Raw genomic sequence first — 23,729 nt, 5'->3', positions numbered from 1 at the left:
GTTCCTTCAGGTCTGTCTGGGAGGTTGGTTTCTCCTTTTTTACCACTTATTTATACACTGGGGTCAGATGCAAATATGGATGATCAGACAGTCCCAGGTGAGGGCATGGGAAAGGCCCTATATGCACCTGTGATGTTGGTGTCTGCCCAGTCCAGTGTGTTATTACCCCTTGGATGGCAATTCACATTCCAATGGAATTTAGGGAATACAGTTTTAAGGTTAGCCTGATTAAAATTGCCAGCTACAATGAAGGCACCATCAGCGTGAGCAACCAGTGCTTAACAATAGCATCACGCAGTTGAGCTAGTCGTCGTCGTCATGACTTGGTGTTGGTCTGCAGAGGTAAATAAACTGTCGTATAAACAACAGTGATTTCTCTTTGTGCTGAAAGGGCCTGCACTTTATCATTAGGTATTCCAGATTGGGACAGTCGTAGTTTTCAGTAATAACTAAATTAGTACACCAGGCAGTGTCAACGTAAATACACAAACCACCAACTGATCTCTTGCCAGAACTGTGCGTTCTGTCTGCTCTGAAGGCCATTTGGCCTGCTAGCCCAATATCTGTGTCAGGTATCTCGTGATTCAACCAGGTTTCTGTGAAGATCATAGCACAGCAGCACTCCGGTAGGTTCTTCTGCAAGGTGAGTCTTAATTGAATTTTGTCCATTTTGTTAGTGATCGACTGTGCATTTGCTAGGAAGGCACTTGCCAGTGGGGGATTGAAGGGCGAGTCTCTTGTTTGGTTCGTATACCAGCTCTCTTGCTGCTCTTCTGCCTTCCTGTAGTGGCATTGTCAGTATCTTCTGGCTGGTGCCTCACCTCGTGGTGAAGTTGTAATGATCTTGGTTGGTAGTGTTCTCATGATCTCAAACAGCAGATGTTGTAAATGTTTGAAATAGGTAAGGCGTACGTATCCTAAGGAGCTCCTGTTGGTTGTACCGTTTAATTGAGGAAAAAGTTTCGTTAGACTGGAAAGCTGTAAGCTGCTGCAACTGTCTGTGCCACCATAAATGTACATCAAATGTATCATATCCATGAAAATGTGTCTTTCTCGTATCTGTAGATTTCATATGATTCTTGGACTTTTGTCTTGGTTAGAAAACTGAGACATTTTTCAAGCCTTCTACCTAGATTTACTGAGCAGATTGGTTTGGCTGATACTGTAATGCATTTCTAAGGGATGTGATGCTCAAATGCAACTGAGATCTGCCTGCCATTTAATAGTCTTGAAGTAATATACTCATATCAACATCCAGCTTTGTGACTACGTATCTAGCTTACTAATATTATCAGTATAGATGATAATGACTATTTGCCTTCATAGCTTAAGGAAGGCAAGTGTTGGTTTTGGAGTGAAGTTTAGTATTGGGGAAAAATTAGTTTCTCTTGGGGTTCTGGTGAATCTGAGACAGGAGACTACAGACGCTAGAACCTGGAAGAAAGAGAATGCCGGAGGAATTCATTGGGTCAGTGGAGGGAATTGGGACAGTTGCTGTTTTGGGTCAAGACCCTTCACTTGGACTGAAGGATAGAGGGGAGATGATGAGTAAAAAAGGGGTGAGGGGAAAATGTGGCACTAGGGTTGGCAAGCGATAGGTGGATCCAGGTGAGGAAAGGTGACAGACAGACGGATGGAAGATTGGAAATAGTGACGAAGTCTGGGAGGTGATAGGTAGAAGCAGCAAAGTTCACTTTCTCAATAAAGTCTCCATTTTCCTCTTCCTCAGGTGACCCAACATAATTGTTCCTGGTGATTTTGTGTGTGACTTTTTTTTAAGAGAACTCTATTGTGTTTCTTTGTTTTGTGAGTGCCTGCAAGGTGAATCTCAAGGCTATATGTCATATACATATTTAAAAAATAAATTTGAACTTTGAACTTGATTGCTGAAATTGCTGTCACTTAATGGAAATTTTACCACTGGAATTGTAATTTATTGTGAAGCATTTTAAGAAATTTTAATGTGATTAAAGTTTCATTCATTCTGGTAATGTTACTGTTTCAGATTTATTTTGACTTTTTGCAAAATATGTAAATGTATGCCATTGATTTTGCTGGTCATTTGTCAGTTGAGCTGCTGTCAAAAACACTTAAGTAAATTTCTAGTTATTTAAGAACTGCTTGGTCTAAACCAGATCTTTACGGTAAAGAGACCCTGTGGGTAATCAAATTAGAGAAAGCTAATAGCTTAAAACCTTTTCTTATCAATGGAAATTTAATAAAGGAATTCCATGAAAATTTGATTATCCTGAGTCATCACACAATGACTACAGTGATAGAGGAAGTGTCATTGCCTCTAATTCTTGCTTTAAAAAGAATTAAAGTGAGTTGTCCAAGCATGTCTTTGATACGAACAGTAGGAGCCCTGTGTTCATATTAACAATCTTTCTAGAAACTAAAATGAACATGTAGGAGGAAATCGTGGCAGATTCACTTTTGATTTTAGAAAAATAACTCTGATTTTCAGAAGTGTAAAGTTAAAAAAAGCACTCCAATTCAGACAACACACATCAAAGTTGCTGGTGAACGCAGCAGGCCAGGCAGCATCTCTAGGAAGAGGTGCAGTCGACGTTTCAGGCCGAGACCCTTCGTCAGGACTAACTGAAGGAAGAGTGAGTAAGGGATTTGAAAGTTGGAGGGGGAGATCCAAAATGATAGGAGAAGACAGGAGGGGGAGGGATGGAGCCAAGAGCTGGACATACTAAATGTACTTTAATTCTTCGACAAAATCTGTGCATTAATTTAAATTGGAATTTGTGTTTAAGTTGGAGCTTAGTGGAATTGCCTAGTTCCTGGACTACAAGCAGAAGCATAAAAACTGGAGCACAATTTGAGTAAGATTTGAGCAGATCCATGCCCCAAGCTATGTAGATCATTGCATGTGGCATGACATTTGGTAAATTAAACATCCATTGTGAAGTTGAATGTAGTATGTTAAGTACACTGTAAATATCTGGATATCTTAGCAAATTATTCCAATGTCATTTTAAATGTTTTGAGTAAATAGATTCCTATAGCCAGTTTTTTAAGTTTGAAAAAGAAAATCCAGTTTAGAACCAGGAAGCATAGAACTTCATGGCAGAGTTGTTTATAGTATTTTCCCATCTTGGTCTGAATTAGAGTTGAGGTGAAGTGTTACTGCCTCAGGGCAGCATTTTGACCAAGTATGGCATCATTCAGTTAAGGTCGAATTGAAGTCAATGGTAACCTAGGAGGAAGCATCCCACTACCTGAGATTTAAAAAGAAAATGATTCTTTGATCATCTCGGTTTTGTACATTCCTGTAGGACAAGGGTTCCCAGCCTTTTTTTTAATGCTGTGGACCCTTGCCTTTGGAGACCCTTGCTGTAGGAGTTTCTTGGGCAGTATCTTGGTCCCAGTCAAATTCAATAGTGATATCATGCTTGGTTTGAATGGGGTGGCCATAAAACTGAACGCAGCATCAACTAATCCTCTGCACTAAATATTCACTACCTCCCTGCACTATGCGTGCAATGAGAAGTATTCATCAAATGTTCTGTGCCAGATGCCGAAGTTTATTTGATAACACCCAGACTCATTGTCCACCATTGACAAGTGGCAGATAAGAAGCCGTTTCCTGCAGTCATGCACCAGCCTGACTTAAATGTTATATTTCTGTGTTCTTGCCAGTTTAAAACCTGAATTCCTTAACCAAGAACACTATAGAATTGAAGAGGGGGTTTGCTGTTATCTACTAAAAGAGATGTTGGCATTGGAGAGGGTTCAGAGGAGGTTAATGAGAATGATCCTGGGATTGTAAGCGTTAATGTGTAAGGAGCATTCAAGAAAAGAGACCAGAACTCCAAATGCATCCTTGCCAGTACCCCTGTACAGCTGCAGCGTAACCTCCCTTCTCTTAAATTCATGTTGGGGATGAAAGCTAGCATTCCATTTGCCTTCTTAATAACCTGTTGCTTCTGCAAACCAACCTTCTGCAATTCATGTACAAGTCTCTCTGCACAGGAGCATGCTTCAATCTTTCACCTTTTAAATAATGATGGGGGAAGAATCTAGTCTGCATTTACTGTCTATTTCAAACTCTCTTTCAGTTAACTACACGGCTTAGCAGTCACGACTGAGGAGACAAAGAATTGAGAATTGAAACTTGTTTATAATGTGTGGAGTTTAATAGCTAACACCCATTGGGGATGCAAACTGATTTGACACTTTTAAACACCAGCCCATTTATTTAGAGCAGCACACACAGAATGCTGCAGAAACACAGCAGGTCAGGCAGCATCTGTAAAAACGACAAATAGTCGACATTTTGAGCCAAGACCCTTCTTCTGGACTGGAAAGGGGAAGACGCCAGAATAAAAAGGTGATGGGAGATGAAAGAGTACAAGCTAGAAGGTGATAGGTGAACCCAGGTGGGTAGGAAAGGTAAAAGATTGGAGAAAGAAGGAATCTGATAGAAAAGGAGGGCGAATAATGGGAGAAAGTGAAAAAGGAGGGGCACCAGTGGGAGGTGATAGGCAGTTGAGGAGAAGAGGCCAGAGTGGGGAATAGAAAAAAAGAGGGAAAGGGGAAGAGAAGAAAAAAACAAAATAGAGACATCAATGTTCATGCCATCAAGGTGGAGGCTACCTAGACGGAATACAAGATGTTGCTCCTCCACCCTGAGAGTGGCCTCATCGTGGCACAAGAGGAGGCCATGGATGGACATGTTGGACCAGGAATGTGGATAGGAATTGAAACGGTTGGGCACCAGGAAATTCCACTTTTTGCGATAGAGTGGAATTGCTTGACAAAATGTCTCCCAATTTCCGACAGGTCTCTCCCATGCAGAGGAAGCCGCATCAGGAGCACCCGATACAACGGACAACTCCCCAGATACACTGGTGAAGTGTTACCTCACCTGGATTGACTGCTTGGGATCTTGAATGGGGGTGAGGGAAGAAGGACAGGTGTAGCACTTTGGCCACTTGTAGGGTTATGTGCCAGGAGGGAAGTTAGTGTGGAGGGATAACTGGATAAGGGAATCATGGAAGGAGCAATTCTTGTGGAACTCTATCCCTGTAAAGAAGGCAGGAAGATGGGATGAGAACAGGCGTTCAGGAAGTGGAGGAGATGTGGGTACAGGCAGTATCAATGGTGGAGTAAGGGAAACCCTGTTCTTTGAAAAATGAGGACATCTCTGATGTCCTGGAAAGAAAAGCCTCATCCTGGGATCAGATGCGGTAGAGATGAAGGAACTGAGAAAAGGGAGTAGCATTTTTTACAGGAGACAGTCTGGGAGATGTATAGTCAAGATATCATGGGTATCAGTAGGTTTATAAAAGATGTTTATGGACAGTTTGTCTCCAGAGATGGAGACAGAGATATCAAAAAAGGAGGGAGATGTGTCAGAAATAGACCAAATGAATTTAAGGGCAGGGTAGAATTTTGAAGCAAAGTTGATAAAATTGATGAGCTCAGTATGGGCACATGAAACAACAATGTAGCATAGAAAGAATTGGGGAATATTACCAGGGAAAGCATGGAACGCAGACTGTTCTACATCTATATAATACTAAAACTCTCATGCTCTGTCTGTTTGTGACCTCCAATTAGCACAAACGGTGCATTACAGCGGCACTGTTTTTGGCTAAATCGAATTAAAATGTGCTAACTTACAGAATGCAGGCAAAATTCAGGGTTATATATTCGTATAAAATTGCTCATTCACAAAAATCAACAGGCTCACTTTCAACCCGAGAGCCGATCCGCCATCATAGAAATCGGGACACGACAGCCTCACGCATGCGCACGACCAGCCTCAGCAGCAACACCTACCGGATCAAAAGGGCAGGGCAGCTCTATATCGAGTGGTCACATTCTGCTAATCACCATCAGCATGTGCAGAATTGGGACAGATCTAACTGCCACCCATCAATAAGAGATAATTAAATCTTATTGTAATGATGTACTTCAAGACACCCATAAAACCCTTTGCTGCAGTCAAAGGACAGCGGTGACTATATCATGTCCATTTAGGAGAGCGCCAACCACATCATCAACAATAATCAGCATCCTTTGGTGTTACTGCTTCGTATCTTCTATCCAGCATTAGGGTAAAACAAATGGTCAGCCTAATTATGCCGCGTAGTCAAGAGATGACGCCAGACATCGTCGGGAAGCGGCAAGGAGAGGGAGAGAACAAGAATCGGATGAGGCCAGGGCCGCATGACTCCAGGATCAAAGAGTCAGGACAAAAAAAGATGAGAGAAGAAGAGGCAGAGGAGGAGAGGCATGCACGTCTCCAGGATCAGAGGCAAACAACTAACAGCAGAAGAGATGAAGAGACAGGGGATGAAAGGACTGCACGTCTCCAGAATGACAACGAGAGGCACAAGGGTGACAGATAAACCAGAAATGATGCCATCAAAAGTGTCCTTCGTTAAATGAAGAGCAGCTATATTTGCTTTGCTATGTGTCGTTCTTCTTTAATAAACTGAGGTTTTCTACTTCAGTTTCCAAAGCAAAATAATACTAATAGCATTCAGGAAAATTTAATGTTCATTCTGCTCACATCAGACTTCACCACCCTTCTCTCAAAGGGTGCCCCAACGGGTCACCCCATTGTCTAGTAATATCTAAAAGGCAGACATAGCAGGGGCCCATGGCTATCCTTTAAATTTGGAGAAAATGGGAGGAGTGGAAGGAGAAATTGACTGTGAAGACCAGTTCTTGCAGATGGTGCAGGGAAACCAGTTGGATCTTTTGTTGAGAAAGAAGTGAACAGTTTTAAAGCCTCTTTGATGGGGGATAGAAGTATATTGTTCCCCTTACCTGTATCTTATCCATTTCCCAAACAGTGCCTCTCACCCCACCTTCCTGCCATCTTAACGGGAATAGTGCTTCTCTTGTCCTTACCTACCACCCCATGAGCCTCCTCATGCAATACATCATTATCAGCAACTTCCACCATCTTCAATGGGATCCTACCACCAAACACATCTTTATCTCTCTACCACTCCACTTTCTGCAGGGATCGCTCCCTCCATAATCCCCTTTTGTCCATTCATCTCTCTCCTCGCAAGTATCCCTGCAAGTGACAGAAATGTTGCACCTGCCCATTCACCTCTTCTCTCACCTTAAAGCAGGGCCCTAAACAGTCCTTACAGGTGAGGCAACACTTCACCTGCGAATCTGAGGGTCAGCTATTGTATCCAGAGCTCCCGATGCAGCCTCCTCTTCACTAGTGAGGCCTGACATAAATTGGGGAACCACTTTGTCAAGCACCTCTGCTTCATCTCAAAAAGTAGAATTTCCTCGGGCCTGAATTTCCTGCTAGCATAGGATGTGTCTTAATTTTCCGTATTTTACTTTATTTATCAGATCTGAATTGCCTAAAATGCTGGGTAAATGTCCTTTTGAAATCATTGAATTCTTTGTAATCTCCACCTTTTTGTCAACTTTCAGATATATTACAAATACTGAATTGGGCAGGTTATGAAGCAGTCTGTTTGTAAATCAGTTGCCGTTTGGAAGTGATATATTTCTTTCCACAGTTACTTCAAATCTCACAAGCATTAATTCTTGTTGCCAAGTCAAAACTTTGGATTTAACTTCCTGTGGATTTCCTTAAATTAAAATCTCTCCACTTCACCTTGGCTCATTCACTTAATAATTTTCTGTCTGAATAGTATCATTCCCCTTGCAGCCCTTGGCTATATATCTTTGTCATGAACAAAAGCTATTGGTACTATTGTCAAAGGTTACGAGGAGAAGGCAGGAGAATGGGGTTGAGAGGGATAATGAATGTGCCATGATGGAATGGTGAGCAGACCTGATGGGCCAATTGGCCTAATTCTGCTCTCATGTCTTATAATCTTAGCCACTGTGTGAACTGAAAAGTGTGAAGAATAGAGCACTTGAAAATTACTCCCTGGGTTCTCAGTTAATTCCTAACCCCAACCAGAATGACTTAGTTTTATACTTTAGTAATGCATGTTACATACATTTTTTGACAGGGTCCAATTTAAATTCAAAATAATAAGATTGTATTTCAAAGTTGGTTATCATATAATGATAACATTACTTTTTAAAAAATGCTCAATTAAGTTTATCTTGTTATTCCATTGTTAGAAAACTTGAATTGCCAGTTGTTTTAAATTTGCATTTGGGAAGAAAATAAAGTTGCATTTAAAAAGAAAACATTGGAACTTGAATTAATTATAAAGGTATCCTTTGGATTTGAACAAGATGTTCACAAACAGTAAATACCAAATATAATTGGGAGCAATGTGTCAGTATCTTAATAGAATGATTTAATTAATACAGCCTGTCATGTTTGACAATTTTCTTTTGAAATTAAATTGCCAGTTGAGTTTTCATGTGGCAGAAAACCCTTTTTATGGAGTGGGTTTAAAGCTGCATAATTTGATGGTCTAATTAAATGTAGGAATGATAGATACACTTTTGTTCAGAATTATTTTACATTCTTCTTGCTTCTAATCAGAAAGCAGAGTAATTGAGGAGCATGGCTGACATTTGTGGGCATTTTGCGTCATATGAATACAATTGAGTTTATTACCCTGCAAGTAAATAAAGACGAGAAAATCCAGTTAATTATTTTCTGCTGAGCCTCTCAAGGTTGAGCCTGCAGGTGAGGGAGGTTTGAGTGGTATTGAGAATGACAGTTTGTATAAATGGCAACTCTAATATTGTCAGTTTTGTTACAAATGAAACCTATCTTCTAAAGATCTCTAAAATCAATGAATATATCTAATTTTGCATTCCTCTGGAGCCTGATATCTATCAGGTAAGCAACAAAAACCAGTCTGGAAATGTATAATGTTGTAAGTCAAAATTTTATCTTCCATGCCGTCAGTCTGATGTTTAAATAATCCCACCAAAGTTGGGTTCCCAACCCTTTTACATCATGGACCCCTACCATTAACCGAGAGGGTCTGTGGACCCCAGGTTGGGAATCCCTGCAATAAAGTGACACCATAGCCCTGATGAAGGTCTTGGCCTGAAACATCAACTGTTTATTCCTTTCCGTAGATGCTGAGTTCCTCCAGCATTTTGTAGGTGTTACTCTGGATTTCTAGCATCTGCAGAATGTCTTGTTTAAAAAATGATAGCATTCTAGGTTTTTGTTCAGTGAAAAGGGAAAGATCTATATCTGTGCCTTCTATCAGTGTTACAGCTACCCCAGAACTCTTAGTTTTAGTTCTCTTGTACATTAATTTTCCATCAGCCTACTTTTGGACCTGTTGTATAATTGCCTTGCACTATACATCATCATCATCATCGTGTCATACGACATGGGTGATCATGGTCTTTGACTGTTGTGTGAATGAAATCACCAGAAAAAATTACTGGTAGAAACAAAGCAGTTGCTTTATTTTACAAAACAAGGTACAGCAGGCTTCATATGGAAGCACTTTCTGCTGGACCGACATGGGGCTCTGTATTTTACGTACCAAACATCAAAGGACAACTCCATGTTTACAATGTATGGACAATGCTTTCTTTGAAACTACATACAACCTTCACATTTCCTGATTCACATCCACGTCATAGACAACCAAATGAATTTTAATCAGCATTCTCTGGACTGGGATTCACAGCTTTTAGGAACCTATTGTTCAGAGCTGCACTCCAAATTAAATGCACAATACATTTTCAGATGTGAAGACTGGGAGCCAAAGCCAAATGCTAAATGCATATGTCCTAAACCCAAAAGTCACTCTAACATTGACCATGGTTGTTTTTGGCAAATTTTTCTACAGAAATGGTTTGCCATTGACACCTTCTAGTAGTGTCTTTACAAGATGCATGACCCAAGGCATTATCAATCTTCTTCAGAGATTGTCTGCCTGGCATCAGTGGTCGCAAAACCAGGACCTGTAATATGCACCACCTGTTCATGTGACCATCCACCACCCGTTCCTGTGGCTTCAAGTGATGCTTATCTTGGGGGTGGGGGGGAGGGCCCTAAGCAGGTGCTACACCTTGTCCGAGGGTGACCTGCAGAGGAGTGAAGGGGCACCTTATACCTCCAATGGGAGAGATACATCTTTGCCCTGAGACACTTAACACGACACATAAGAACCTCTAAATCGCTAGCGTTTGATTCTTTAGAAGACCTGCCCTCTTCCAACCCTCTTTCATTAAGATATTAATTGTTAAAGGCATCCGTTAGTCTTGCGAGACCATGGATCTGCGCCTGGAAGTCTTCACTCTCCAGGGCGCAGGCCTGGGCAAGGTTGTATGGAAGACTGGCAGTTGCCCATGCTGCAAGTCTTCCCTCTCCACGACACCAATGTTGTCCAAGGGAAGGGCAAGGACCGATACAGCTTGGCACCAGCGTCGTCGTAGAGCAATGTGTGATTAAGTGCCTTGCTCAAGGACACAACATGCTACCTCGGCTGGGGCTCGAACTCAGGACCTTCAGATCGCTAGTCGAATGCCTTGACCACTTGGCCACGTGCCCACACAATATTAATTGTGGAACCATGAAATGTTGCCTGGGTGATGTTGCACAAGCTAGGATTAAAATAGTGGCTGTCTTGATCTGGATTGACAAATTAAAAAAAAATAGTCTTGTCAACCTCTGGTGTTTGACTCGTCATTTTTGTAAGCATGTGATTAGTCAATAACACCTTGCTTATAGGGGAACAGTTGGGAACATTTTACAGTGGCTGATGAGTCGGTGATGGGAAAGGTGAAAGAACTGGTCAATGCATTATATAAGTACATGATTAAATTTTAAACATAAGAAATGGGAGCGGACGTAGGCCTAATGACCCCTTGGGCTAGCTCCACCTTTCAGTTGGATCATGGCCTCAATGCCACGTTCCTATGCTCTCCCCAAACACCTCGACTCTGTTTAGAATTCAATATACCTGCCTTGGAAATCTTCGATTTCTCTGCTTTCAACTCTCTGAATTTGAAAATTTCAGAGTTACGTTCCTCCAAGAAGAAATTCCCCTTAATATGTGCCTTAAATAGGCAACCTCTTTGAAACTTTGCCCCCACAGACCCCAGTATTAAACATTCTCTCAGCGTCCACCCCGTTTATTTTACCCCTCAATCGCATGTTTAAATAGATTCACTTTACTCTTCTAAACTCCAGTAAGTTAATATTACCCCAACCTGCTTAGCCTCTCTGCATAAGCCCACCCCTTCATCTCAGGAGTTAACCGAATGAACTTTCTTTACTTTGCATGAAAGCATATTCTTATCCAAGTACAGATACTTAAATTCTACACATTACTCCAATGTGTTCCTGTATGGGTAATGTAGTGCTATTATAACGCTAGAAACCCGGGTTCGTTTCCACCGCTGCCTGTAAGGAGTTTGTACATTCTCCCTGTGACCACATGGGTTTCCTTCAGGTGCTCCAGTTTCTTCCCGCATTCCAAAGATGTAGGGATTAGTAGTTTAATTGGTCACATGGTTGTAAGTGGTGGCATGGACTTACTGGGTTGGAAGGGCCTATTACCATACTTTATCTCTAAATAAAATATAAAAAATACTCTGTGCAATTACATCAAAACTTCCTTAATTTTATACTACATGCTTGTTGCAATAAGGTCCAACATTTCATTACCCTACATATTTCCTTGCTGTACCTACCTGCTAATTTCCCATATTTTATGTATTAAGGATTACTAGATCCCTTTGTACTATGGCATTTTATCTTGTCAGTCAATTATTTTTTTCATTATTTCAAACCTCGCACTTGGCTCATTTACCAGCTTCTTGCCATATCTATATCCTTTTGCAGGATTTTTATATACACTGTAATTTTCCAACCCATCCATTCTGGTATATCATCGGCATATTTGGCCTTCTTTAAAGTCATCAATACAGACTCAGTACCAATTCCTGTGGCACTCCACTAGGTATTCATTGCCAATCCAAACCTGACCCTTTCTGTTAGTTAGCTAACCCTCTGTTCATGTTAATGCATTACCCCCAACCCAGAACATGCCCTCTTTTCATTGTCGCCATGTGGAAGAAGGTAGAGAAGCCAGGAGGCACACACTCAGCGATTGAGGAACCGTTTGCTCCCCTCTGCCACCCGATTCCTAAATGGACATTGAACCCATGAACACCACCTCACTACTTTTTTGTTATTTCTGTTTTTGCACTACTTAATTTAATGATTTAATAAACATGTATATACTTACTGTATTCAGTTCTACATGATCATGCATTGCATTATACTGTTGCAGTTAAGTTAACAAATTTCACAACAGAAGCTGATATTAAAACTGATTCTGATATGCTCTTCTTGTGCACTAACCTTGTAGAAATCCAAATGCACTGCATCCACTGAAGCCACTCAACAGGTCAAGCACCATTTCTCTCCATATTTGCAGTCAGATCTGCTGAATGAATCCCTGCTTTCCATATTTTATTTCAGATTTCAGATACTACAGTTTTTTTTCCTTTGATTTTTCTGGTACATTCTAATTCCCAGTGATGAATGTGATTTTCGATTTGAACACAATCATTTCTTTTTCAAATTAACTGGCTGCAATTCTGTAAGTTGTAAAGCTTTGATGGAAAATATTCAATCACAACAAATTAAGTTTTCAAATCTCTGAAGTAGCAGTTTTGTTTTGTGGTACAGAACAGGAACAGGCCCTTCTGGTCCAATGAGCCAACGCTGCCCAATTGCATGTGACCGATTAACCTTGTTAACCCATATGTCTTTGGAAGGTGGGTGGAAACTAGGATGCCCAGAGGAAACCCACTTAGTCACAAGGTGCGGGGGGTTGTTGTACAATTACCCCCACTTACCTTAAATGCATGTCCTCTGGCATTAGACACTTCAACCCTGGAAAAAGGATACTGCCTATCTACTCTATGCCTTTCACAATCTTATATACTTCTATCAGATCTTCCTCCAGGCTTGGGTGCTCCCGATAAAACAACCCAAGTTTATCCAAACTCTCATGCCCTCTAATCTAGGCAACATCTTGGAGTTTTATTGTGAAAAGAAAACCAGAAATATCGTGAATTTACACCAAATTGTTTGAAAGTAAAGAAGTAAATGTGTGTATTGGTCAAAGCGCGATGGTATCCATTGGTAGTTATTAAATTCCTTAAGTAGTTACTGCTTGTTTTTGAATATAAATTGCAAACTATAAGTTTACTTTTCATTCAAAAATGCCTCTTCTGAATGAAAAGTCTAGCGACAGTCTCGGATTTTGATGACATTGAAATACAGAACAGTCTAGGGAGTTGTAACAAAGGAACGCTGTCTATTTACTGATGCCTTTGGCTCTCAGCAGAGAAGCATGAATAATAACTTTTTTTTAAAAAAAACTATGCTTGTCAGCCTTTGCTTTTGAGCAAGAGGAAAGAGGTGGTTCAGTTGAAATACAGATGTGGATTTATAGTGTGTGAGATTACAAAATGAAAGCCTCATGGATAAGTTTATTTTTAGTGGACTTGGTCTTTTGAAATTACATTTATTTGGCCCATGCTTGATCACGAATTTGACTTGAAATGTGTAGAATATAGCAATTCAAAGAGTTCATTCTTCCTATTGTCAATGTCTGTCAAAGTAAATCAAGTAAGTCATTTTATTGACATGGCTAAATAAAATACTATAAATCTCCACTTTTATGTACACAAGGGCATTAAACCTGCCTTTTTCCTTGATTACTGCTTCTCCTTCGTGATGTATGGAAATGCCTGTGGTCATGTGACAGATTGCAGTTTACTTGATTTGATGCATTGTCAAGTTTTGATTTAAGCCCACTAGGCCTGCTGCCTCAGCGCTTTCTCATCTCGTCCCGTCGGGGTACTCATTCATTACCCACAGCAGAACAGTTTTACAGTGACAAGCAGTCATTAGTTATGACAGTATTTAGTCAAGTCTCTTTGTACCAATATAAATGTTCACTTTACTAAATTGCTAGTCAAGGCTGTCTGCCTAGGAAGTTGCCAACCTCCAACTAAATCAAACCATTTGCATTGCCTCCATTTAATCAACATTCTGCAAACCAACCATGATAAAATTACTGAGTGATTGATTGTGCTGACATGTTCTAGCCAATATCTCTGTAAATCAATACTTGTGCAGGTCAGGTTTCTGAATATTTTTGTTTCAGATTTAATGCAAAGGTGGCCACTCCTGTTATCATTCTCTTTATTAATAATCCAGAGGTTTTGGCAAGAATTTTTTAAGCTTCTGATTTTATTAGTTGTTAATCATATATAAAAGAAAAGTCAGTATCTACATAATACTGATATGCAGAATATGTGAAGTATCTTTCAGTTCGAGTAAGACAAAGTCTTTTACCCTTTGACACTGCAAATGACCATTCTTCCTGATGAAATATGAACACTAAGGTTGTGTTGATGAGCCTATTGCTGTTTTGTGTATTCCAGAGTTGTGCTGTGAAGCATGGAAATTTCATATTCAAAGGGCCTTTGATTAATCTGGATGGTAAAGCTGTGCTGTGTATAGAAGCTGTTGACAGGTGCCAGATATCAGCTGGACAATAAAAAGGCTGCATCCTTTGGTCACATGCTGAAGGCTGATTGCCTTTTCTTTATGGCATTTCTCAGGAGTTGTCAGTGTTTAAATGGTCTAGCTAATACAAAATGTCATTCACTATGGTCTCATGGCCATGGTTGTAAAGCTCTGGTTGTGTCGAACTTTGTTTCCTTGATTTAAGATTGTTAGGTATGAATAACTAAAAAAAATGACAAGGTATTGACTGAAATCACTGGTGAGAATAATAGCATTCAAACAAAAGTTGAAAGTAAATTTATTGTGAAAGGATATATATGTCACCAAATACTTACGTATGATTCATTTGCTTGTAGGTATTCATAGTAGAACAAAGAAATGTAATAGAATCAATGAAAACTAGTTTCTCATTCATAACAGAAATGTCTCTTTCTTGAATATTACAAGTAAACTGCAAATCAAACTCACTTTGAACTATATTTCATTTAGGTATTAATTGCATCACTAGTTTCATATATTAGAAACTTAAGCAAGATTACAAGCAACAAATGTTCTATGTGGTAAGGCGTGTTAATTACGTGTTAATTACATTGATGAACACGTTCCAAAGTTCAAAGTAAATTTATTATCCAAGTACATATGTCACCGTACACTACCCTGAGATTCATTTTGTTGCATTCACAATAGAGCAAAGAAATATAACAGAATAAATGAAGAACTACAAGAGGAAATTAAGAACCTGGTGGCATGGTGCGAAGACAATAACCTATCCCTCAACGTCAGCAAGACGAAGGAATTGGTTGTTGACTTCAGAAGGAGCAGTGGACCGCACGACCCAATTTACATTGGTGGTGCGCAAGTGGAACAGGTCAAAAGCTTTAAGTTCCTCGGGGTCAATATCACAAATGACCTGACTTGGTCCGACCAAGCAGAATTCACTGCCAAGAAGGCCCACCAGTGCCTTTACTTCCTGAGAAAACTAAAGAAATTTGGCCTGTCCCCTAAAACCCTCACTAATTTTTATAAATGCACCATAGAAAGCATTCTTCTAGGGTGCATCACAACCTGGTATGGAAGTTGTCCTGTCCAAGACTGAAAGAAGCTGCAGAAGATCGTGAACACGGCGCAGCACATTACACAAACCTATCTTCCATCCTTGGACTCACTTTACACCGCATGCTGTTGGAGCAGTGCTGCCAGGATAATCAAGGACATGACCCACCCAGCCAACACACTTTTCGTCCCTCTTCTTTCCGGGAGAAGGCTCAGGAGCTTGAAGACTCGTACGGCCAGATTTGGGAACAGCTTTTTTCCAACTGTGATAAGACTGCTGAACAGATCCTGACCCAGATCTGGGCCGTTCCCTCCAAATATCTGGACTTGCCTCTTGGTTTTTATGCACTACCTTACTTTCCAGTTTTCTATTTTCTATTTATGATTTATAATTTAAATCTTTTAATAGTATTTGTAATCCAGGGAGCAGAAAGTGCAGAGTCAAATATCGCTGTGATGATTGTATGTTCTAGTATCAATTGTTTGGCAACAATGAAGTATAAAGTACATACAAAGACTGACACGCAACCAATGTGAAAAGGAAGACGAACTGTGCAAATACAAAAACTAAACAAGTAATAAATAGATAAATATGTAAATAAATAATACTGAGAACATGAGTTGGTAAATCTTTGAAAGTGAGTCCACAGGTTGTGTTCAGCAGGGGTCCCCAACCTTTCTTGCACTGTGGACCGGTTTAATATTGACAATATTCTTGCGGACCGGCCGGCGGTGGGGGGCGGTGGGTAGGGTTGCCAACGAACGAGAGTAGCAGTCAAATACGTTGTTTACCCATAAGACTACAATGACCATGAAGCCTTGCGCGGGCACCAGTAGACATGCGCGTCGTGACCTGCCGATTCCACCCCCCCCCCCCAAGCAAATCCTTTTTGGCGATTCTGTTCGTGGGGGTGGGTGTTAATCACTACCGGAATATAGGTGATACGTTGGTAATACACTCAATTTTGTTTCTAAAAGGGTTTATCTAACGAATTTAATATTAAACACACAGCGCATATTTTCCTCGCATGGATATAATGATAAGTCAATTATCAGGGGAGCTTGAAGTGTTGAACGAACTTCCAGTAGAAGTGGCAGAAGCAGGTTCGATATGATCATTTAAAGAAAAATTGGATAGGTATATGGACAGGAAAGGAATGGAGGGTTATGGGCTGAGTGCAGGTCGGCGGGACTAGGTGATATTAGCGTTCGGCACGGACTAGGAGGGCCGAGATGACCTGTTTCCGTGCTGTAATTGTTATATGGTTATATAGGTCACTTATAAGTCAGTAGCATCATAACATTTAAGTAATATTTGGATATTAAAACGCACAGCAAATATTTTCCCCGTATGAATATATAAAATCATTGCAACACACCAATATCGCTGACCCTGGGCTTGTTTCCCTGCAACAACACCGTCCTATCGAGGGGTGATGGGAGACAGCGATACTCGAAGCGGGTTCCTTATGTCCAGTCTATTCCGCAGTTTAGTTTTCGTTGCATTCATTGCAGAAAACTCCACTTCGCAGAAGAATGTTGGAAATGAAAGCAACGTTTTCAGTGCTTTCGTGGCTATCTCAGGATATTTAGCCTTGACTTTGATCCAAAATGCCGACAGAGATGTTATGTCAAACATACTTTTCAGCCTGTCGACTCGAGGAGTTGATCGCCTTCCCGCCCTGACACGGATGACGTGCGGGTCATGACCTCGCATGCGTAATAGCTGATCAGTGGCCGTGACAGGGAATGAGGACAGGTGCAGCTGACCAAATTATATCGCTTCCTCGCGGCCTGGTAGCGCATGCTCTGCGGCCCGGTACCGGTCCGCGGCCCAGTGGTTGGGGACCGCTGGTGTTCAGTGTTGTGATGAGTGAGTGGATAACCTATCAGCTGTATAAGGATCAAACTTGTACCCCAGCATCATAGTTGATGCTGGAATTTGTCCATGTTTCTCCAAGAGGCAGTCCAGATTTTTGTTGATTTCCAAGTTCTTGGGTGGGAAAATCTCAGTTTTGTGCAGAGATAAACTTGGTGAAAACTCAGCTGGTCTTGGATGAGGAACTGGAGGAGTGTGTTGGTCAGTTTATAGATGACACAAGATTATAGGTGTTGTGAATCGTGTAGAAAGTTGTAGGTTTCATTGGGATATCGACAGGATGCAGTGTTGAGCAATGATGTGGCAGAGGGAGTTCAATCTGGAAAAGTGGGCAGTGGTTCACTTTGGAAGATTGAGCTTGAAGCCAGAGTACAGGGTTAATGGCAGAATACTTATCAGTTTGGAGGAACAGAGGGAACTTGGCATCCATGTCTATAGATTGCTCAAGTTGGCTCACAAGTTGATAGGGTGGTTAAGAAGGCGAATGGTGTGTTGGCTTTCATTAGTTGGAGGATTGAGTTCAAGAGACATGAGGTATTGTTGCAGCTCTATAAAACTCTAGTTAGACCACACTTGGAGTATTGTGTTAATTTCTGGTCACTTCATTATAGAAAGGCTATGGAAGCTTTAGAGAGGGTGCAAAGGAGATTTACTAGAATGCGGCCTGGGTTAGAGAGCATGTCTTAGGAGATTATGTCGAGCGAGCTAGGGCTTTTCTCTTTGAAGCAAAGAAAGATGAGAGATGATTTGATAGAGATGTACAAGATGATAAGAGGCATAGATAGAGTGGACAGACAAAATTTTACCCAGGGCAGAAATGGCTAATACAAGAGGACATAAGGTGATTGGAGGAAAGTATAGGGGGATGTCAGAGGAGAAGGTGCAAAGGAGATTTACCAGAATACTGCCTGAATTAGAGAGCATACCTTATGAGGAAAGTTTGAGCAATCTAGGGCTTATCTCTTTAGAGGGATAGGAGAGGTGACGTAATAGAAGGATATCAAATCATGAGAACATTTATTGAGCAGACAGCCGGCACCATTTTTCTAGGGTGGCAATGGCCAAAATCACAGCACATCCGTTTAAGGTGAGTGGAAAGTTTAGGAAGGATGTCAGAGGTAGGATTTTATTTAAACACAGACTGGCGGGAGCCTGGAATGCTCTGTCAGTGGCAGTGGTAGAGGCTGTTACAGTAGATATAGTATGTTTAAAAGGCATAAGTGACACATCATTTCACCGATTAAAGCAACGAAGAAATTGAAACATCAAGGTGAATGCAATAGGTGAGCGCCGGCTGCCTGCTTTTTGATCGCCAGTGGGATTGCGCTGAAGCCCGGGAGGGGAGACTGCCTTTCGCATACCGGCAGGATTGCTCTGCTACTGGAGAGGGAAGACTGCCTTTTGATTGCTGGTGGGATCGCTGTACTGCCAGAAAGGGAAAGGCCTGCTGCTGTGCCTGGAGAATGTTTCTCAGGTTTTCTGCGTTTTGGATATGGGCTTGGACTATAGATTCTTTCCAGTCTTATAGTTTTTTTATATTCTTTGTTTTTCACCTGATCATTTTTTTGTGTGGGGGAGGGGGATTTGGAGGTTGAAGATCGTACTGTTGTTCTTTGCTTTCTTGGTTTCGTGGCTATCAGGAGAAGAAGAATTTCAGAGTTGCATACTTTGATAATAAATGAACCTTTGAACATGGAAAAATGGAGTGTTATGCCTGTGTAGGAGAGTAGGGTTGGACTGATAGTGGAGTAGGTTTATATATTATTGTGGGCTCCACTGTTCTGTGTTTATCCTACAGCAAGCAGGGCATTAATTATTTTTACAGAATAGTTTTCTTTTGCAGAAATTAGACTCTGTATGACCAAATGAATTTCCTCCTGGTGCTCTGGTTTTCTCCCACATTCCAGAAAAAGCACAGGTTAGTGTTAGTGAGTTGTGGCCGTGCTATGTTGGCACCTGAAGTGTGGTGACACTTGCCAGCTACCCACAGCACATCCTCAGATTATGCAATTGTTGGAACAAATGATGCATTTCACTGCATATTTTGATGTACATGTGACAAAGCTAATCTTTAAAATCATGTTGTTCAGCTCCAGTAAGCAACCCTGTTCTCCTTTTTTGCTGATTTTTGGAGGTTTAATGAGTGAGTACACTTTTCATGGGTGGTGGGTGGAGCTGTCTCTACCATAGGAGGTATAAGGTGCTCCTTCCCTCTTCTAACCTGCAGGTCACCCTTGGGTAAGGTGTAGCACCTGCTTAGCCCCCCCCCCCGCAAAGATCAGGGTCATGTGAAGCCATGGAAGCAAGTGGTGGATGGTCATATGAGCAATTGATGCATATCACAAGTCTCAGTTATACACCCACTGACGCCAGACAAGACAATCTCTGAACAGTATTGATAACGGCTGGGCTCACCCGTCTTGTAAAAACACTGCCAGAAGAAGGCAATGGCAAATCACTTGTGTAGAAAAAATTGCCAAGAACAATTATAGTCAAAGACAGATGGAAGACCAGGATCTGTGCAATACAGCACACTTTTTTTTTACTGTAATCATTTACAGGATGTAGGCGTCACCAGCTAAGCCAGCATTTATTGCCCATCCCTAGTTGCCCTTGAGAAGGTGGTAATGAGTTGCCTTCTTGAACTGCTGCAGTCCCTGAGGTGCAGGTATGCCCACAGTGCTGTTAGGGTGGGAATTCCATGGCTTTAACCCAGCAACAATGAAGGAATGGTGATATGTTTCCAAGTCAGGATGGTGAGTAACTTGGAGTGGGATTTCCAAGTGGTGGTGTTCCCAAGTATCTGCTGTTCTTGTCCTTCTAGATGGTAGTGGTTGTGGGTCTGGAAGGTGCTGCCTTAGGAACTTTAGAAACATGATAGTTAGGAGCTATCTTGATGAGGATAATGTTTTAAGTGATTTCAGTGGCAAGTCTTTACTGGAAAACACGTCTTTGACATCAACTTTTGGATCTCTGTGTTTAACAGCACATGTGCAGAGACCAGGTGTACCTTGTAATAATATTCAACACTGACAACCTTGCAATTGTTGCAGCAAAATGCTGTCCATTTGATCTGCTCATTTCATTTGCTGTTGTGATTCCTACAACATACCATCTGCATCTGCAGAACCTCTTGTGTCCATGATTTCTGCAACCTGCTTTTAATTTTGATTTCAGAAATATTTTAATACATGTTTAGAAATAATTGCTGAAATATATCCTTACTTTGAAAACCTATGTGAAACTGAAGTGAGCATTGAATACAAATTACTAATAGTTTTATAAAACCATGTTTTAATGAGGATGATATTTTAAAGATTAAATAGCTAACTTCCCACTTATGTTCTTTAAGACATAAATTAGATTGCGGAGTATTAGTGTAATTCTGTGGCTGTAATCTGCCTAATAGTATATTGTATAATGAATTGTGTGATACAATGTGCACAAGCTCTTAATTTTAAAAACTCCCTTAATTGTACTTGTGTAGGGTTGCAGCACCCTGTGTTTAATTATTGCAATACTGATAACGTTTCATTGTTTTTTAGGTTTTAAATGATGTGGAAACACAGCATCTTCTACAGTCCATTTTGCCGGAGATGGCTCAACTAGCACTACGGCTACCTACAGTTTGTACGCAGGTAGGTAATAAAAATTAGTAAGACTTTCTTGAAGTCTTAACAAAATTCACTTAAGTTCTGAGTTACAGACCTAGGCTAGTACTTTTTTTCTTATAAATAATAATTATTTCACCTTTTGTTACTTCAAAATAAGGATGATGCACATTAAATTGAGGCAACCTGTCGATAGAATGAGTCTTCATAGATAGTCTTCAACAATCTGTTCTCTCAGCGTGTGTTATTGTGCCCGATGGTTGGAACTATGTTCAGTAAAAGACTGGCTATTATGCACAAAAATTATTGTTTTTTTTTGTTAATTTATATGATGTAAGGCAGTATTTTTCATAACTTTAATTCAGTCAAAGGACATGATGGTGTGCAGCAATCTTGGACGCAGCAGTACCTCTGGTGAAGGTAGCCCTATAGTGCTCATAAACAAGAAGTTCTGGGATTAACCCAGCAGCAAAAATAGAGCAACATATTCCCCTAAATTAGGATAGTTTACCTATGGAAGCGGAGCGACAGGTAATGGCATTCTTTGCTGTACTTGATGTAGGGATTGTGAATTTGGGAGGCTCTTCCAAAATAGCCTTGGGGGTTAACTATAAGGCACTTTACAAACAGTATCCTTCCCTCCACTACCTGCAGGTCACCCTTGGGCAAGGTGTAGCACCTGCTTAGCCCCCACCCTCCCCGGTTAGGGTCATGAGAAGCCGTAGAAGCAGGTGGTAAGATGGTCGTATGAGCAGCTGGTGCATATCACAAATTCTGGTTATGTGACCACTGACACCAGGCAGACAGTCTCTGAAGAATATTGATAATGGCTGGGGTTATCCGTCTTGTAAAGACACTGCCTAAAAGACGGCAATGACAAACCAGTTCTGCAGAAAGATTTGCCAAGAACAATCATGGTCGTAGACCAAGATCACCCACATCTTACGACATGGCAGTTAATGATAATGATGATACATTGGAGACAAAGCACACAGTATCTATCAGAATGAATACTTAAGATGGTCGATGGGATGTTAAATCAAGTGGTTGCAGTTGGAGATTAGTTCATCATATTCCTGACTTGTGACTTGTAGGTAATAAAGGTTTGTGATCATTTGGATGGTGGAAAGAATCGGGAGGTAAGTTACATAGTGTGGGTTGCTTGGCCTTTACCCTCGTACAGGTACAGCCATTGTATTTATATGGCACAGTAGTTATCTCCCCAGTTGAAACAAACTACTAGTGGAACTCAACAGGTCAGGTAGCATCTGTGGTGGCAGAGAGATGGCTTATATTTCAGGTCAAGACTTGCATCACATTATAATGTCTGTAATCTCTTTTGTCTTCAATATCCCCATATTGTTTATAGTGATGGATTATAAATTCCAAGACTTGCTGATGGTTATTGGCTAATATGTGTGACATCAATATTATTTGCCATTTATTAGCCTGTCTGTTCTGCTTGATGGATGTGAATAAAGACTGCTTTGATTTCTGAGAGCTGGCAATGAAATTGAATATTGTGTAGTCTTTAGCAAATCTCTCCATTTCTGTCCTTGTGATGGAGTACAAGGACAATTGTCTTTGCTTCACCTTTTGCCACAGTTAAACAAAAATGATAATAAAATTGAGAAAAAATTAGTCCTGAAAAATGCTAAAATGGCCATCAGGGACTGGCTTATTTGTGAGTAAGTGCCTTAATAGCACTGTTGATGGCATCTTCCATTACTTTGCAGATGATCAAAAATAGACTTTAGTTGGTAATTAAGCATATTGGATTTAATTGCAAAGCATGCCAGGATAATTGTCAAATAAATGTATTGTTGTGACTGTACTGATTAGTTTAGTTAGAGGCAATTAGCTCTAGAATTCAGACCTTCAACACTGAAGCTCCGACTTTGTTTTCCCCTTTACCTTTGCTACATCTGGTGTCCACAGCCACTTTTTTTTTAATCATGTGAAATGCTTCAAAACGGTTGAAAACTGGCTTCTGGTATGCTGGGGTCTCTAGAGAATAGAGAGATGGAATTAAGCATCAGGCACATCAATCTTGTCTTTGGCGCACATTTAGTAATAGCACTTTTAACAATTTGTTGTTCCGTCAGAGTGGCTTCCAACAGCTGTAACCACTATTGTGTTCCATATAGTCAGATTCACTTGTTTAAATTAACACAGAAACCTGTCTGTACATTCGGTTGATAATCAGTTTTAAATATCTGTTTGAAAGTTAAGGATTAGCTTGATGTGGTGTGCAGTTATTTGCATGAAGTACTGTAGTCTGATTTGAACCTAAGCACTGTTACGGTGTTATCAATTTCATTGTGATATGGTAGCTTTTGTAGCTTACTTAATGCGAATACTTTCATATGATCTGGAGAATAATTGAATGTGGATTTTGAAGATGTAGTGCTTTCCTTAGTGGACATTAATTCCCAAAAGCTGTGTTTGATAAGTACTCAAGTGTCCTTGAAAATTACTGTCCAGTCACAATTTGTTTCTTTAGAAATACAACACGAACAAGCCCTTCCAGTCCAGTATGCTGCACTGTCCAGCAACCCATCTATCAAACCTCAGCCTGATTACAGGACAATTTACAAAGACCAAATAACATACTAACTAGTACGTCTTTGGACTGTGGAAGGAAATAGATGCACCCGGAGGAAACCCACACACACACACAGGAAGAATGGCCAAACTTTCTCATAGAGTGTGCCAGAATTGAACTCTGAACTCCGAT

At 40.7% G+C, this 23,729-nt stretch overlaps 1 protein-coding gene across 2 annotated transcripts in view; it reads left to right on the top strand.

Moving 5' to 3' along the window:
• parga (poly (ADP-ribose) glycohydrolase a) overlaps positions 1-23,729 on the top strand; it is a 184,294-nt gene that overhangs the window by 64,386 nt on the left and 96,179 nt on the right. For both annotated transcript variants that reach the window (XM_072282825.1, XM_072282824.1), the window contains exon 8: positions 20,927-21,019. In XM_072282825.1, coding sequence (XP_072138926.1) covers positions 20,927-21,019 — 93 coding nt within the window. The remainder of the gene's footprint in view (positions 1-20,926; positions 21,020-23,729) is intronic.

The sequence above is a fragment of the Mobula birostris genome, chromosome 18, assembly GCF_030028105.1.
Source record: "Mobula birostris isolate sMobBir1 chromosome 18, sMobBir1.hap1, whole genome shotgun sequence".
NCBI classification, from domain to species: domain Eukaryota; kingdom Metazoa; phylum Chordata; class Chondrichthyes; order Myliobatiformes; family Myliobatidae; genus Mobula; species Mobula birostris.
This window is presented reverse-complemented; position numbering and strand designations above follow the sequence as displayed.